The sequence below is a fragment of the Leopardus geoffroyi genome, chromosome B1 (genome assembly GCF_018350155.1).
Source record: "Leopardus geoffroyi isolate Oge1 chromosome B1, O.geoffroyi_Oge1_pat1.0, whole genome shotgun sequence".
NCBI classification, from domain to species: Eukaryota; Metazoa; Chordata; class Mammalia; order Carnivora; family Felidae; genus Leopardus; species Leopardus geoffroyi.
In genome coordinates, this window is record NC_059327.1 from 74,449,184 (window position 1) to 74,467,062 (window position 17,879).

At 36.0% G+C, this 17,879-nt stretch overlaps 1 protein-coding gene and 1 non-coding gene across 16 annotated transcripts in view; both read right to left on the reverse strand.

Annotated features, from left to right (window-relative positions):
* The window catches only part of ARFIP1 (ADP ribosylation factor interacting protein 1), a 129,016-nt gene that overhangs the window by 45,750 nt on the left and 65,387 nt on the right, over positions 1-17,879 (reverse strand). For 11 of the 15 annotated variants that reach the window (XM_045465642.1, XM_045465633.1, XM_045465592.1 and 8 more), the window contains 3 exons: positions 16,022-16,130; positions 9,922-10,017; positions 8,227-8,339 (listed from right to left, as the gene is read on the reverse strand). In XM_045465642.1, coding sequence (XP_045321598.1) covers positions 8,227-8,339; positions 9,922-10,017; positions 16,022-16,130 — 318 coding nt within the window. The remainder of the gene's footprint in view (positions 1-8,226; positions 8,340-9,921; positions 10,018-16,021; positions 16,131-17,879) is intronic. The other 4 variants (XM_045465626.1, XM_045465618.1, XM_045465603.1 and 1 more) reach the window with 1 other exon arrangement.
* On the reverse strand, positions 3,556-3,661 carry LOC123596559. Its single transcript, XR_006711734.1, has one exon. It is a non-coding gene; the product is annotated as a U6 spliceosomal RNA (small nuclear RNA).

The window sequence follows — 17,879 nt, forward strand, 5'->3', positions numbered from 1 at the left end:
AGAGCAAGTTTTTTTTTTTAATGTTTTTTAAATTTATTTTTGAGAGACAGAGCACGAGCAGGGAAGGGCAGAGAGAGAGAGACACAGAAGCCGAAGCAGGCTCCAGGCTCCGAGCTGTCAGCACAGAGCCCGACACGGAGCTCAAACCCACAAACTGTGAGATCATGACCTGAGCCGAAGTTGGACGCTTAACCAACTGAGCCACCCAGGCGTCCCACTAATCAGAAGTTTTAAGACTTAGAGAGCTAATTTATATACTGCTAGATAAGCTCTCTCACATAATCCTATTTCAGGCTTAGTGTACTTGGGTAGATTATTTACAACAACTGAGATCCTTGGCAGTGACTTAAGAATATTAGTGGGTTGTTAATAGAGGAATAATAAGCATACCAAAATTCTACTCTCCTGTTTGTTTCAAATGCTTTTCTTCCTTCAATCTTCCTCTTAAACTAGCTATGTGTATGTGTGTGAATAGGAGGAATGAAGGGAAGACAGGAAGGAGAAAGAATAAAGAGGTGGAGGTGGGAAAGAATGAGGAGAGAGAAAGGGGTAGAAAGAGAGAGAAACAGAGGTTGGGGAAGGGAAGGAGGAAGAGAAAGAAGTAGAGATTAGAGATTCCTGGATTCTTTTACTTTATTCAGAAAGAATAGTATTAACTGATGATATTATTGTGTCCTAACCCAGAAATAATAATACAGGAAATTTTTGTTAGCAATAAAAAAATTATAAACAACTTCACTACTCAATAATATAAGAGTAACCGTATAGGGCACTAATAAGCGTTTCATCATTTAAAGTTAACAAAAATATTCTAAAAAAGTAATAAATAAATATTGTCATTTTTAAACTTTACAAATTTGCTCTTTAATCATGTCTTTCAAAGTTTTGGTTATAGAACTAATATCTTCTCCAAAAGTTAACATAATGAATGAAATAAAAGTTGAATTTTCTCTTCCTTGAATCCCCCTAAATAACAGAAAACTGCTATTTACATAGTCTAAACTCTTCTGTAAACCTCTATACTCACATATATGATATTTGTCAAGTAAGCATGAGACCAGGATACGCTATACATAATATCCTCAATATTTTTCCTATGAACAAGTATCTTGAGACTTTTCCTTGTCAATACATATAAATCTATATTTATCCTTCTAATGTCAGTATATTATGTACTACTCATACTTTTCTATTTAAAGTTGAAATGAATTCCCTGACATATTCTCTGTTCTCATCAACTGAGGATCTTTTTTTTTTTTTTTTTAAGTTTATTCATTTATTTTGAGAGAGAGAGAGAGAGAGAGAGAGAGAACACGAGCAGAGGAGGGGCAGAGAGAGAGAAAGAAAGAGAGAGGGGCGGGGGGAGAGAGAGGATCCGAAGCAGGCTCTGCTGTCAGTGCAGAGCCCAATGTGAGACTTGATCTCACAAACCATGAAATCATGACCTAGGCCAAAATCAAGAGTTGGATGCTTAACCAACTGAGCCACCCTCGCACCCCAATTAAGGATCTTTGTGAATAAACCTTTAAAAATAAAGGAGTTCTTTTTTTTTTTTTTTTTTTTAAGGTAGAGAAATTATACGGAAAGTGATAGGAAAGGTGAGAGGTCGAACCCACAGAAGAGAGATAAAACTATTTCTAAGGAAAACATACAAACACACACTCAGATTAAAATCATATCCAGAGAAAAGTTTAACTGCAGACTTGTCATTTTTATGAGGGAAACATCAGCAAGAAATACTACCTGAAATGGTAACGAGATAAAGGAGATATACCATTGCATTCACCCACACAAAACAGATTTATTTCCCTGTGCAATATCATCACACACATTTACTCCATTTGAAAGCCAAAGCATGTGGTGCCTTCCACAGCAACCCAGATAAAACAGTCTGTTCAAAGTCAAGAAGCCAGAATTCATTGAAGAAGCTTGGTAGACTGGACAAAATGAAAGAAATGTCTACTGTTGTCTGAGTGGCCATTTTTCCTCAGAAATAACAGCTATAAGCAGACAGCAGGGTCAAAGGTTTAATGAGGGAATGTTTTTTGTTTCCAGGAAGCCAGGGCAGTAAGAAGCATAAGGTGACAGTGATTATGAAGCATGTTAAATCTTGACACTGGAAACAAGTGTTGAAATGGAACTTTCTAACCCTGTATTCTAATATGGATAACGTACAACCTTAAGGACAATCTAAGTAACCTGGAAGTGAGAGTACTTCAGATAGCCTACATTCCTGAAAATGCAGATGAATTACAATGAGCTGGCAGTCCCATTCAGTTTTCCATACTTATAAATTAAGAATCCATTAAGATAATGAGACAAATGGAGCAAGATTAAAGGGACAGAAAGAAGCAAAAGTAAATTACTGCTCTATGTAGATCTCCTACTTGGGGGAGGGTGAATATAATAAAGTGATAAACAGTATACAAAATACTGTGAATCACTGTCATAAGGTCATGAATTTACAAGATAGTCACTGTGTACTCTGAGTATTTAAATAGCACCAAGAGCTTTTTCTGTAAAACCAAAAAGTGAATAAAAACACTTAAATACTATCAAAAGAATAATTTCATGGTATAAGCTGACAGACACTAAAAGAGTTATTAATGGTGAAGGATAGGGAAGTAGGGACCATAAAAGAAAATACTAGAAACTGAACAGGGGAAATAGGTTAACCAGTAAACGAATAAGGCAATATGACAAGAAAAACAGGAATGAAAGTTTAAAAGATACTGGCTTAAAGGCAACAAAGATTAATTTGAGGTGTGAATACTGATGGCAAATTCTTAAACATTTAAAAAAAGTATTTATTAATGTTTGTGAAACATGCCAAACAGCTCTGAATGCTGAAACCGAGATTATTCTTAAATAAATAAAAATAATAATAAGATGGACTTCTAAAAGTACTCTATTCTTTTCTAAGATTTTTTTAATTTTTAGGTAAAAAATCTCTACACCCAACATAGGGCTCAAACTTACAACCCTGAGATTAAGAACTGCATGCTGGCTCATCCACTGACTGAGCCAGGCAGGTGCCCCTAGTCTATTCTTTAAAAAAAATTTTTTTTTACCTTTATCTTGGGGGGGCATCTGGCTCTTTTGGTAGAATGTGCAACTCTTGATCTCAGGGCTGTGAGTTTGAGCCCCACGTTAGGTGTAGAGATTAGTTAAAAATAAAATCTTAAAAAAAATAATAGTAAGTTAAAATTTATTTTTTAATTCTTTTTTTTTTTTTAAGTTTATTTCTTTATTTGGCAGGGGGAGGGGCAGAGAGAGACTCCCAAGCAGGCTCCACGCTGTCAGCCCGATGTAGGGCTTGATCCCATAAACAGTGAGATCATGACCTGCGCCAAAATCAAGAGTCAGACTTTTAACCAATGGAGTCACCCAGGCACCCCTAAAGTAAGATTTATTTTATTTTAATTCTAATACAGTTAACATACAGTGTTACGTTAGTTTCAGGTGTACAATACAGTGATTCAACACTTCCATATTACTCAGTGCTCATTAAGATAAGTGTACTCTTAATCCCCTTCACCTATTTCGCCCATCCCCAGAAATAGGGAATGCTTCACAAATTTGTGTGTCATCCTTGCACAGGGGCCATGCTAATCTCTGCATCGTTCCAATTTTTTAGTATATGTGCTGCTGAAGCAAGCACTAAAAATACTCTATTCTATACTAGGAAAATACAAAAACAAAAGGGATAAACCAGAGTTCACTATTCACTATTATTCCTGCAGATGAGAATAAATAAGAACATAAATAAACTTTGGATTCAAATTTTATGAATAAAATCAGGTAGATTAAAATAATACTTAAGAATACTTACATTCAGAGCCTAAACTTACATTTGTTCCCATTATAGATTTGGTTTAAACCACCAGCCTGGTCTTAGAGCCCAAATTAACAACCAATAAAGGAAGTGCTAAATATTCTTGTTGACGGAAAGCCTTTCGGTGATTAATGTATTACAAATAGCTCAAGCCCCAAATCCACTTAGTACCTTCAAATCTTAACAGGGCCAAGACAGTAGAATTTAAAGAAGAGTTAAGTGGATGAAAGCTCTAGCTGCTCAACTTAGAGCACTGGCCATAACACTCTATTTGTGAACTGTTTGTGGCTGTAGTGGTTTGCAAATCAGGAATAGTCTGTATTTTTATACAGAGCACACGTCTTTTATGCGTCTTCTCAAGAGTAACACAGAAGTGAATTTATTCTTTCAGTTAAAACTTTTAAAATACGGTCTGAAATCTTTTACAGAGGCACCTGGGTAGCTCAGTTGGTTGAGCGTCCAACTTTTGATTTCAGCTCAGGTCATGATCCCCGGGTCGTGGGATCGAGCCCCGTGTCAGGCGCTGTGCTGAGCATGGAGCCTGCTTGGGATTCTCTCTTTCCCTTTGCCCCTCTCTGCTCGTGCTCTCTTTCTCTAAAAATAAAAAAATACAAAACTAAAATCTTCTTTGTCATTAAGTAGATTCTGCCTCCTTAAAATTGTTTGACTTTATCCCCCTTTCTCCATTCCAGTCTTCACAGCCATAGTCCATGTCTTAATTACTCTCTCACATTACTGTAACAGCTTCTTTTTTAAAATTAAAGTTTATTTAGGGGCGCCTGGGTGGCTCAGTCAGTTAAGCGTCTGACTTTGGCTCAGGTCATGATCTCACAGTTCGTGAGTTCGAGCCCTGCATTGGGCTCTGTGATGTCAGTGCTGAGCCCACTTTGGATCCTCAGTTTCCCTCTCTCTCTCTGCCCCTCCCCTGGCTCACATTCTCTCTCAAAAATCAACAAACACTAAAAAAAAAAAAATGAAAGTTTATCTATTTTGAGGGGGGAGGGGCACAGAGAGAGAGGGAGAGAGAGTACCAAGCAGGCTTTGCTCTGTCAGCGCAGAGTCTGATATGGGGCTCGAACTCACAAACTGTGAGATCATGACCAGAGCTGACACCAAGAGCAGACGCATAACCGACTGAGCCACCCAGGCGCCCCCACTCTAATAGCTTCTTGACAAAATCTCTTACACTGCATATTCTACTCTGCTTGATGTGTAATATGGTTCGCTCTTGCTTAAATTGCTCAGTTGATCCCCACTGTCTTTAGAATGGCATGAATCAGACCCATCTGCCTTCCCAAGTTTATCTCCTACTGCTCTTCTCTCCCACTCAAGGATCCAGTGATACCAGTTATCCAGAGATTTCCCAAACCATGCTTTCTCACATGTCTACAACTTTGTTCATGAGGCTATATTTGCCTGCTGCTTGGAATTCCTCTTTTTGCTCCCTTTCATTTAACTTATTCATCTTTCATACCAGACTGGGTTTCATTTATTTATTAAACTTATTTATTCAGCCATTCCTTTGTTCATTTACTCATGAAATTTGCCTCTAAATAGGAACATTCTATATTCACACAATTTGAAACCTAAAGAATACAGGCCTTAGTGGTGCCTGGCTGGCTCAGTTGGTAGAGAATGGAACTCTTCATCTTGGTATCATGAGCTCAAGCCCCACGTTGGCTGTGGAGGTTACTTAAAAAAATTAAATTAAAACACTACAAGCTTAAAAAAAAAATACAGGTCCTATTTCTGAACGAAGTTCTAGTAGTTACAAATTACAAAATTTAAGATTTTTGTTCATTTGAGCCTTCCTCTCTTGTGTCCTTTAGTTCACGTTTCCCTTGCTCTTTATCTTGTTTTCCTATATGTTTATTATCTGTCCCCCTTGTTTTGTCTTTTACTTCTACACTAATCTGAGTTGAATCATTAAGACTCCATATTTACCTCTTATATTGACATACCACAGTCAGCCTTTTTAAAAGTTTATGTTAATGAAACTGACCAGCCTTTAAAATGTTGCACACATAGCACAATACTAAATGAAGGAGTTTTTAACTGAAAACTGAAAAAACTGAGAAGTTTTTCAGTTTTTAACTGAATTTTTTTTCATCAAAGCTTAATCGGGAGGGGTACTGGGTGACTAAGTCAGTTAAGCACCTGACTTTTGGTTTTGGCTCAGGTCATGATCTCACGGTTTATGGGTTTGACTCCTAGGTTGGGCTCTGTACTGACAGTGCAGAGTCTGCTTGGGATTCTCTCTCTGCCTCTCCTTCTGCCTCTCCCCCGCTCTAGTACATGCATGCTCTCTCTTTCTCAAAATACATAAAAAACATTAAAAAAAAAAAAAAGCTTAGTTGGGATATTGCAGCGTCAATCAGAAGAGAGGGGTGCCTGGCTGGCTTAGTCAATAGAGCATGAGACTCTCGATCTTGGGGTCCTGAGTTCAAGCCCCATGTCGGGCCTACAGCTTACTTTAAAAAAAAATTGGGGAACCTGAGTGGCTTAGTCAGTAAAGCGTCCGACTTCGGCTCAGGTCATGATCTCATGGTCAGTTGAGTTTGAGCCCCGCACTGTTCTCTGTGCTGACAGCTCAGAGCCTGGAGCCTGTTTCGGGTTCTGTGTCTCCCTCTCTGCTCTTCCCCCACTTGTGCTCTCTCTCTCTCTCTCTCAAAAATAAATGGAAGAGAAAAAGAAAGTTCTAACTTATACGATTATTCTTTTTATTTAAAAATTTTTTTAAGCGTATTTAAATTTAAATAAACTGTCAGCGCAGAGCCCAATACAGAGTTCAATCTCTTGAACCGTGGGATCGTGACCTGAGCAGAAATCAAGAGTGGGACGTTCAACCGACTGAGCCACCCAGGTGCCCCTAAGTCATGTGAGTTTAATGGAATTTATAGCCCAGTGTGTCTGGGCTGGCATATGCCTCTCAACTAAAAGAACCTCAGATGTAATGAGCATATTGGGTCTCTTTGACTCTGTTCTTGTGGCTTTTTTACCTTTTCATTCCAAATTGTGAGCTATACTGGGCATGCACTGTCATTTCAATAATCCTTCAAGGATAAGATTTTGATTTGGTTGATTTAGGACTGTGCTTGCTATCCATTTTACTTTTGAGTAACTTGATTCTAGCCATGACTTTGATCTTCTCTTTCTCGGACTTCAGTTCCTGCATGATTTCTGCCTTTAATTTCTGTCTATTTCTGTTCTCTAACAAACACTAAATAATTTTTAGAAAGATTCATGAGCATGTTTCAGGGCACTTTTATCATCTTAAGAGAACCTGTACTTTTGTAGATGATTTCAGATCATATTTTAAAAGTATTAACCACGAAGGGCACCTGGGTGGTGCAGTCGGTTGAGTGTCCAACTTCGGTTCAGGTCATGATCTCGCAGTTCGTGAGTTTGAGCCCCGCTTCAGGCTCTGTGCTAATAGCGCAGAGCCTGGCGCCTGCTTGGGATTCTGTCTCCCTCTTTCTCTGTCCCTCTCCCTTGTATGCACGCTCTCTCTCTTTCTCAAAAATAAACAAAACATTTTAAAAAATTTAAAAAAAGTATTAACTGAAAGAATAAACTCACTTCCGTGTTACTCTTGAGAAGACATATAAGAGACATGTGCTCTGTATAAAAATATAACAGACAATCCTTGATTTGCAAACCACTATACCCACAAACAATTCACAAACATAGGGTTTTATGGCCAGTGCTCTAACTTGAACAGCTAGGGCTTTCATTCACTTAACTGTTCTTTAAATTCTGTCTTGTCGCTGTTAAGATTCAAAGGTACTAAAGTGGATTTGGGGTTTGAGCTCTTTGTAATACATCAAAAATTCTATAGATTAAATAATCTGCTTATTGTTTCACAAAGGTCATAAGAAAAAGAGTCACCAATTACTCTGAAGCAATGCAACTAATAACATCAATAAACTTTTGAAGTCCAACTCACTCGCAAACTGATGCTACATGTACAGTTAATGCTCAGTCATTATAATAAGATCAGTGAATTCCAACTCTGGATAATGAATGTATCTCTTTTGCAATTCAGTTCCATAAAGTATCAAAAAGAGGAGGTAGGGACAGACATATCTACAGCAGTTCTACAGCTAAATGTGTTCTAAGGCAATATATTTCTTCTTCAATTATGTATCAATTAATAAGCATTTTGGTAACTTTACTCTTTTGCTACTATTTAAACTACAACTATGCAAACAAAGATTAATAAAACAAAACGCTTCATCTTCTAACTGTATTTTTATGTTTAGATGGCATCATTCTCTCCTATATATTCATACATTTGCAAAACACTAATTTGAATAACATACAAATGAAAATTCTTAGAGCCAGTTAGGGTGGAAACATTAACAAACAAACAAACAAACAAACAAACAAACCTTGTAGGTGTTCAGACTCCATTTTCTAACAAGCTCTAACTTTTCCATTGCAGGATTTTTTATTTCATCTGCTAGAATAACTGGTCCACCTTTGGTCTGTGTTCTCTGGCCACCTGCATGATCATAACAAAAGACAAAACACAAACCAGATAAAGACAAGTAAGTAAAAAACCAAACCACTGATGCTTATTCAAGTTAAACTAGTTATGCATTTAAAAATAAAAAGGTTTTGACAAAGTGAAGAACTCAAATTTCCTGGAATCATTGAGAATAATTTCCAAACACTTAAAAAACATTTCTGTCTATTAAATGCAAATGTTATGTGGCTTGACTGTCCTAAAAAAAAAAAAAAATGTTGTAACCAAACTTCTTTTCTAAGTAAGCTCTTTACTTCTAGAAAACAAAATTTCGACAATTACTCTTATAAGCCTCATGACCCTAAAAAAACTGTGCCAGTAAAAATCTGGAAGGCTATGAACTCTTCACAGTGATCTCCTTTCATCATCCTATGAAGAACAGAGCAACAACAGAATGTTACTATAATTTTGGAGGATTTAAAAATATAATCCAAATTTCAAATAGTCATTAAAAATATCTTACCACCAGTATGAAAGGCTAGGCTAAAACAAGGTCCACATTGTACCTCCTTTTTTTCTCAAGAGACCACCCACCCTCCTGCAAAAAGCCATAATTAATACAGTATAAAGCCCTGACAATGTATTGCTACAACAGCTAAGAAATTATGACATAAAAGCAACTCTGCACCTAAATAGTTCCTATAATAAAATGTTTTTCATAGAAAAGTTAAATGCTTAAGATACTAATGACTTAGAATAAAAATTTTCATAATTTAAAGAGAACAATGAAATAAGGAAAAGAGAAAAAGTTCTTAAAAATGGTTTTAAACTCAGAGTCAGCAAAAATTTCTTTTCTGACTTACTCTTATAGTCAGACCAGCCTTTGCCACAACTTTACCACAACCTCAGATCAAGAACGGTATACAAAATCAAATACATGTAAGATGTACAAAATCCTCATGGAAATAAAATACAGAATGTTAAAGTGTCATATGTTAAAAGAAATATGTACTTCAACTTTTTCCTCTTTGTACAATTGAGCATATTAAAGTATAGAACAAATTCAATGCAAAGAAATGCATTTTTCCCAAGTATTTTTCACTGGCCATAACTGGTAAATTACATATTCTTTTGTTGCAATCTGCAAGCTATTTGTAAGCTGTGGTTGAAAATAGGAAGACACAACATTTTCCACTTGACCCATTCCAAATAATGAACAACCCAATTGTTGAAGGCTCCTTTTTTGTTGAACTGAAAACAGAGTAGAGCTGCAAGGCGGAGAGGATCAAATAAGTGAATCTACATTTTATAGAGCAAAGAAAACACGATTTAAAATGAATCAAATTTTACCATGTTTTTAAATCAAAGGGAATTAAATTTCAGGTTTAAGATAGTTAATAACTTTGAAAAGCCAGAAAGATAGGGATGGCTAGAAAAGATTATTTACATTATTGTTAAAAAAAGGAAAAAAAAAAAAAAAAAAAAGAAGCAGCCACCACAAAAGCCAGAATTACACACACCTAAGAATATAAAGCAAGGGATTATGAAACTGAGTGAATTAGTTTAGTTTCAGAAGTAGCAAGAAGGGCTTTATCCAATCAGTGAGTGCAGAGAATACCTGCAGGAACAATTAAATCACTTCCTTGTTGAGCCAGGCGACTAGCTGCCACCCTGCTAGGAGACATAACAGATGGCAATGGTGGTGCCGGGGAACCTGAAAAGGGTAGACATTTAATTGTGAAAACTCTTTTCCTCCTCCACGTGTTGTACACTTTGAATACAGGTTTAATGACATTTCCGTTAAAATACTCAAAAATGAGGATTAAAAATTGGAATTAATATAGTTTGCTTTCTTGCAAGAATGGACTAACAATAAATGGGTGTTACCAGGCTGAGTTCTTGTAGAAACTTTTCATGCAACTGTTTGAAACCAAACAATACACAGAGCTATAGGAAGAAACTTGGCAAGACCTCGATAATCAGGACTTTACCTGGGTTCTGCTATTTCCAAATCACTTAACAGAATGTGGTTAAAGTTCCATAGTTGAACGATTTAAAGCTTAAGGAAGTATTTTGTACATTGTTACTCCTACATTTGAAGGAAAGCTCTTTAAGTAAAAATCCAAAGGTATGTAAAAATGTATCAAAATTACAATTAAAATTCACAAAAATGTGAATGAATCACAGCCTTCACAGGAATTATAGCCTAAAATTTTACATCATAAATCCAATAGCACATAGTGTAGATCACTGCTATTCATACTATGGATGCAAGGGACTTATATCAATTATTTCACCTAAAAGGTCATTGGAAATGCAAAAACTCAGGTCCTGCCCTAGACCTACTGAACTAGAATCTGCATTTTCATAAGATCCTTACGTGATTTGTATGCATTCTGATGCTTGAGAAGTGCTGATATAGAATGCTATTCTAACTAATCATAAGAATGGAGCTTTTAAAGCATAGCTACGACACTCCACCGCATCTACTGGTCATCAGTGGGCATCTGTAAGGTTTTTGTTTTTTGGGTTTTTTTTTTTTTTTGACAGTATTAATTTTTTCATTTGTTTTTATTTATTAAACAAATAAAATTTATATATATATTTAAGGTGCACAATGTGATGCTTTGATATATGTATACGCTGTGAAACGATGACCACAAACCAATACACCTATCACTTCTTTTGGTTTCTCTTGTGTGGTGAGAACATTTGAGATCTATTCTATTAGCAAATTTCAAGTTTATAGTACAGTATTATTAACTATAGTCACCATGTTGTGCATTAGGCATCTATAGTTTTTTAACAGCCACTCAGAATATTCTCTAACTCAACCAAGTTTGAGAACTGAAGGGAAAAAAATAGTATTTTAATCAAACACAACTGAATTTTAAATTCTTAACTCTGTGTTTGAAATTCTGGCTCTACTTACCACATAGTATCAGGAATATGTTAGCAAATTAGTTAATATCTCTGAGCCTTAGTTATCTACAAAGTGAGAAAACAGACTATCCAACATTGTTGATAATGTCCAGTATTAAACCAAAGAAAACTTATAACTTCAACTGCTTTCTTTATTTTAAAGTCTGAAGGTTGTACATCTTTAAGGGAATGATAATTGAAAGCTGAAAAATTATTAATGTCCTTCCATATTCAGTTGAAAATATTTTAACATCCATAAGCTTCTTTTATTTCAGCTATACTCTCTCCCAGTTCTCTAGAAATGAATCAAATTTATAATTAAAATTTTCTAATAGGACAGAAATCAAGATCAAATTTCTTTACTTAGAGGTAGTAATAACTGGTTATATTCCAGATATACTAAGATCTGATGGAGAAATAGTCACCACTTTTAATAATAAGAAAACCTTAAAATGAACTAGATCTAACATTAAAATCCAAACAATAGACCGAAATAGACTAGCATTACCTTTCAAAGTGAGAGATATTTATCTCTTTAAATCTGCCGAACCATAAAATTTAAAACTAGAAGGAATGACAGAAATCAACTAACTCTGACATTAAACCACAGAAGAAAACCCAGAGGGGTTAAAACAGCTTATCAGAGACTCAGATGTTCTGAATTCACACCATAAAATCTCCATTATTAAATTCAATACAGGAAACACTAATCCATAAGTTACTTGTTGAGTTAGAAGGCATTTAAATAGGTTATCCAATCCAATCACCATTTTAAACAAAGACTATCTCTACTCTCCAAGGCACAAAGGTTTCTATTATAGAAGCAAGCGTTAAATAAAAGACAACTACTGTAGTTCCATTTCTTGATGATCCTTGAACAGAGCTCCGTTGTTCTGGTTATTACTGTTTATTAACCTTGCATAAGAAATAATCCCATGACACAAAAGGAGATGTGTATAATATATGCAACAAATGATACAGAACTTTGCAAACTAAGATAGCAAAAGCTATGGTGCCCTGGTAACTGGGTACTTCAGCCTTCTCATTCTACTTTCAAGGGTAATTATCACTTCTCTGTATCTTCAATATTCTCTATCTTCAAATTATCATTTCTATGTAACTTCAACCCTTTAAACCACTGATTTAGATGAAGTTAGCTACTAAAATCATTCACTCTCCAATAAAAAATAATTCTTAAAAAGCAAAAATCTTGCTAATTGACTAAATTTCGGGAATTAGCTCCATTTCACTTCAACAACAGAACTCTAGGAATATGAATATATGTATGTAATGATCGATACCCCATTAAAACAAAACTCAGGTACCAAGTATACTTCACTCTCATGAGCTTTGATTTATTTATAATTTCCTTGTTATTAATTTTGCAATGTATTTGTTAGGTAGATTTCAATAATTGTTGTTAGGCTAAACTTAAGTATCATTTCTCCTAAATTTGCTCTAGAGATGGAAAACTAAATGGTTAATACTTTTCTTGGAGCAACTATTCAAGTAATAAAGTCATTGTTATCATTCAGTCATTTTTCCAGAGAGCTAAAAAAACAGCCCCAACTCCTTTAACGTTTTTTTCATAAGATCTATTTCATAAGTTTTAATCATGTTGCTTTTTCTCATTCCAATTTATCTGTAAATACCTTAAAACAAGTACACTTAGGGGAGCGAGGGTGGCTTGGTAGGGGTTGATTAAGCGTGTGACTTCGGCTCAGGTCCTATCTCATGGTTTGTGGGTTCAAGCCCCATGTTGGGCTCTGTGCTGACAGCTCAGAGCCTGGGGCTTCTTTCGGATTCTGTGTCCCCCCCCTCTCTCCATCTCTCCTGTGCTCTGTCTCTCTCTCAAAAATAAACATTAACAAAACAAAACAAAAACAAAAACACAAACAAGGGACTTAAAACAACTACAACTTGAGGTGCCTGGGTGATTCAGTGGGTTAAGTGTCCGACTTAGGCTCAGGTCAGTGATCTCACAGTTCATGGGTTTGAGCCGCATCGGGCTCTGTGCTGACAGCTCAGAGTCTGTAGCCTGCTTCAGATTCTGTGTCTCCCTCTCTCTCTGCCCCTACCTCACTAACACTGTCTCTCTCTGTCGCTCTCTCTCAAAAAAACAAAAACTACAACTTTTTTTTTTTTTATTTATTTTGAGAGAGACAGAGCACTGGAGAGAGCAGGGGAGGGGCAGAGAGGAGGGGGAGGGAGAGAGAGAATCCCAAGCAGGCTCCCCACTATCAGCGCAGAGCCAGATCTTACAAACTGAACCATGAGATCATGACCCGCACTGATATTAAAAGTCAGACACTTAACCGATTGAGCCACCCAGGCGCCCCAAACAACTACAACTTTCTTTAAAAAAAAAAAACCAAAAAACAAAAACTACAACTTTCTCATAAGTGCTTAATTAATCTGCATATGGTAGAATGATTATCTTTTTAATATACACATCAACAATGTAGTTTAAAAAATGTTTTAATAAAGTCAATTCAAAGAGACATACATTATTGCCATTATCAGGAAACATATTTTTTATTCCAATCTGACGACTAGTATGTATCAATAAGAAAGTGAAACTGATCAGCATTTCCATGCTTACACTCAACAGTTTATAATGGTCAATTTCAATCACTGTATAATATTTTTCTACTTAAGGGAAAAAAGATTAACCCAAATGTCAGTTAAATAATTTCACTGAGAATACTTAAAACACCTTAATAGTAAAAGTATTTTGGGGGGTGCCTGAGTGGCTCAGGTCATGATCTCACAGTTTGTGACTTCAAGCCCGTGTCCGGCTTTACGCTGACAGTGTGGAGCCTGCTTGGGATTCTCCCTCTCTTCTCTCTTTGGCCCTCCCCTTGCTCTCTCTCAAAATAAATAAATGAACATTAAAAATATTTTTTTGGGGGGGGGGCGCCTGGGTGGCTCAGTCGGTTAAGCATCTGACTTTGGCTCAGGTCATGATCTCGCGGTTTGTGAGTTTGAGCCCCGTGTCGGGCTCTGTGCTGATAGCTCAGAGCCTGGAACCTGTTTCAAATTCTGTGTCTCCCTCTCTCTCTGCCCCTCTCCTGCTCACGCTCTGTCTCTCTCTGTCTCAAATAAATAAATAAATAAATAAATGTTATTTATAAAGTATTTTTTAATTCTCTATTGACATTTAAATTTGAAAATTGGTGACTGGTCCCAAGCTGGTCACATTACATAAAATAAGCCTTTTATCTTTAAGTACTCATAATTTTAGGCACTCAGTCAACCCTTTCAAAATCAAAGTTATCCCCTAGATAAGAATGCCAGAATGCTACATAATGACCACTGAGATATGGACACATATGTTCCCTTTCTACGGTCTTGTATCTCTGACTATAAGGATGAAAAAGGAAAAAAAATCACTTAGATAGTCCATTCACTTTACAGCCTAGAGTAGAGGTTGTTATTCTGGATTCTTCTAAATGCTTATTTTCAGGACCCATTTAGGAAAGAATATATTTCAAAACAGAAGTTGTTTTTCAATAAAGTACTGGATATTAGTATAATAAAAATATAGAATACTATCATCTACAAGAGGGCTAAGGATTATAAAGATGCCGAGAATTTTTTCATTTTATGAAATTATAATGAAGTATTAAAATATACTTCACTGAACATCAAATATAGCTACTATTTTTAACTATAGCTCTGTCAAGAAAACAATCCATTTTTTACATCCAAATGTTTACATGGTTTTACTTTCACTCATGTGAAAATGAAAAAAACACTTGAAAAAGGTTATCATAGGGAAGAGTATTAAAAGCACATAACTTTTTCCTTTATATACATGAAATGGGTGCAGAAAACAGTTAACATGGCAGGTCTGTTTATCCTTAAAAAGACCAGCTTACAAGATTGGCCCTTGGTTGGCATTTGGAAACTTTTTTTGAGGCGGGGGGACAATTCCCTCCATTCCTCGAATGGTTAAGACTGGCTCACTCTGCCTAAACTATTTACACAAACAATGTGGTTTATGCTAAACGCCTGTTTTTCTTCTAGGAGTCTGGAATCTTGGTACATGCTAGGCAGAGGGTGCCTATGCAAGCAATCTCCAATAAAAACCCTGAGCACTCAGTCTTTCCTGAGCTTCCCTGGTTAGCAATGTTTCGTACATGTTGTTACAATCTGCTAGGGGAATTAAGCATAATCAATGACTGCCGACTCGTGTCCTGTGTGACTGCACTGGGAGAAGACCCTGGCAAGTTTATGCCCAGTTTCGCCAGACTCTGCCTCAGGCATCCTTTGCCTTTGCTACTTGTGCTTGGTATACTTTCCCTGTAATAATCATAGTCATGACTATGTACGGAGTCCTGTGAGTACTCTTAGCACATTACTGACTCTGAGGGTGGTTTTGGAGACCTCTTATATGGAATGTATAATAGGAAAAATAAAAGTTATTTTTCTAATTGCTTTGAAATAGGAAATACGTACTTATACAAAACATTGACATATTGCTATAAATTTTGTAGTTAAAAGCTAAAATAGTTTAAATCTGAATTTTGGATATAACTTTTTGAGTATTTTAATATTCTAAAACCAATCCTTTAATAATCAGTGAAATTATGCATATTGATTTATTTATATAAAGAAGACTACTAAGACAATGCCTAGATTGTTTAAATTGAAGAGAAACAGATTATGCTTATAAAATCAGTGTTTTGTCACAGAATTAAATAACTTTACTATGGTTTATGAATGAAGGTTGCTTTTGATGCACTTCTCCCATCCTCCACCCCAGCCATCTTTAAAAATACATGGGCTCTTACCTTGAAATGCTCCTGCTTCAATAACCCCCTCTTTGGTACTGTCAAAGCCATGAGATGTAATTTGGGTTTCTGAGAGACCAAGTCCAGCTGGTAATGAACGCTTCAGATCCTTGGCAACATTTGAATAAAAGAGAAAATCTTCATAAAAAATCTCACACCATATAGCAGTTCAGCATAATGGTGCCCTTTTAATCACATCTTCAACTATCTTTTTCTCTATATGTGGTATTCTCTCATGCTGTCGTAGCATTCTATAATGATGTATAACCAGCAGCAAATCCAGCAAGATTTGCTATTAAGAGGTATAGTGAATGTCAAATACAAAATATTTGTTATTCTAGAATTAAGCAACAGGCAGATATCAAAATTCAATTTTCAAATTTCTAAGCTACTGATACATCAGAATTAAGATGACTAAAAAGTCACTATTATGTAAAAACTAACTGATGTCTAATACAATCATGAGCCTGGTCAATATAAACAAATCATTCACTTGCAATATTAATTTTCCTTTGATTTGAAGGTTAGCTAGGTAATAAGCAAGGCTTCTTGGATTTCAATCAGGGTGGGGAAAAAGAAATCTTCTGCTATTCATTTTATGTTAAATACTGACATTAGTCAATCCAACTGCAGACTGGCTTATAATTGGAACCTAGTTGTAACAAATACAATATTCCACATTCAGTCTTACAGTTTAAAAAAAAGAGAGAGAGAGAAAGCCAAGAAATACAGATGTCCAAAATTTCTTTATTTCGTCTGGCTTGGATATGAGGAATTACCCAATTTTCATAATCAGTCTATGAATGGATTCCACTGGTTTCCCACGATAATGACAAATGATGCACTAAAACATAAATATGTCTTTTGAAATCTTTAATACAGTACCATATCACATATAATGTAGTTATAATTTGAAAACTGAGAACTAACGTTTTGAATTTTCTAATTGGCAAAGTCAAAATTTAACAGATACAATCTCTCATAACTGGCATGTTGTTGAGAGGGATTTTCTTGAGAAGCTCATTAATTTTGTCTAGGCAATTATTTGATTGGTGTGATGGGCCATGAATTAATAAATAATGAGGTCGATTCTCATCTCATCAAACATTTGATTGATCAAATTTATCATTTACCATTTATCAAACAGGTAATTTGACACAAGTAACTGTCCTCTCCTGTGGTACTTTCAACATCTCAGCTAGCTTCAGATACTCCTGATTTTCCTCATACAACATCTGTTATGTTCTATTGTCTCCTTTGCGGATTCCTCCTCATCTCCTCCAAATTCTGGAGCGTCCCAGGGTTCAGTCAGAGGACTTCTCCTATAGTCTCTTCTTGGGTGACTGTATTGATTCTTCTGGCTTTGAAAACCATCTATACATTGACAACTCCCAAATTTAGGTGTCTTACCTGGGCCTCCCTCTTTAACTCCTATATATCTGATCACATACTTTTATTTCAACTTGGATATTAAGTAGGCATTTCAAACTTGATATGTCTCAAACTGACTGATTCCACAGTAAATCCCCAACAGACAAAACAAAATAATGGCATCTTTATTTTCCCTCCTTTCAGTTAAACAGCATCTCTACCACCAAAATCTTAGGAGTTATCTTCGACTCTTTCTCTCAAGTCCGTATCCAAACCATTAAGCAGATTCTATCCGATCTACTCTCAAAATACATTCAGGATGAAAGCAATTCTCACCACCTCCACTGCCACAACTCTGGTCTAAGCTAGAATCATATTTCGCCTGGATACTCTAAGAGCCTCTCAACTGGTTTCCCTGCTTCTATCCAAGACACACACCTCTAACTGCACACATCAACCAAAATTAGCCCCTATACAAAAACTCTCC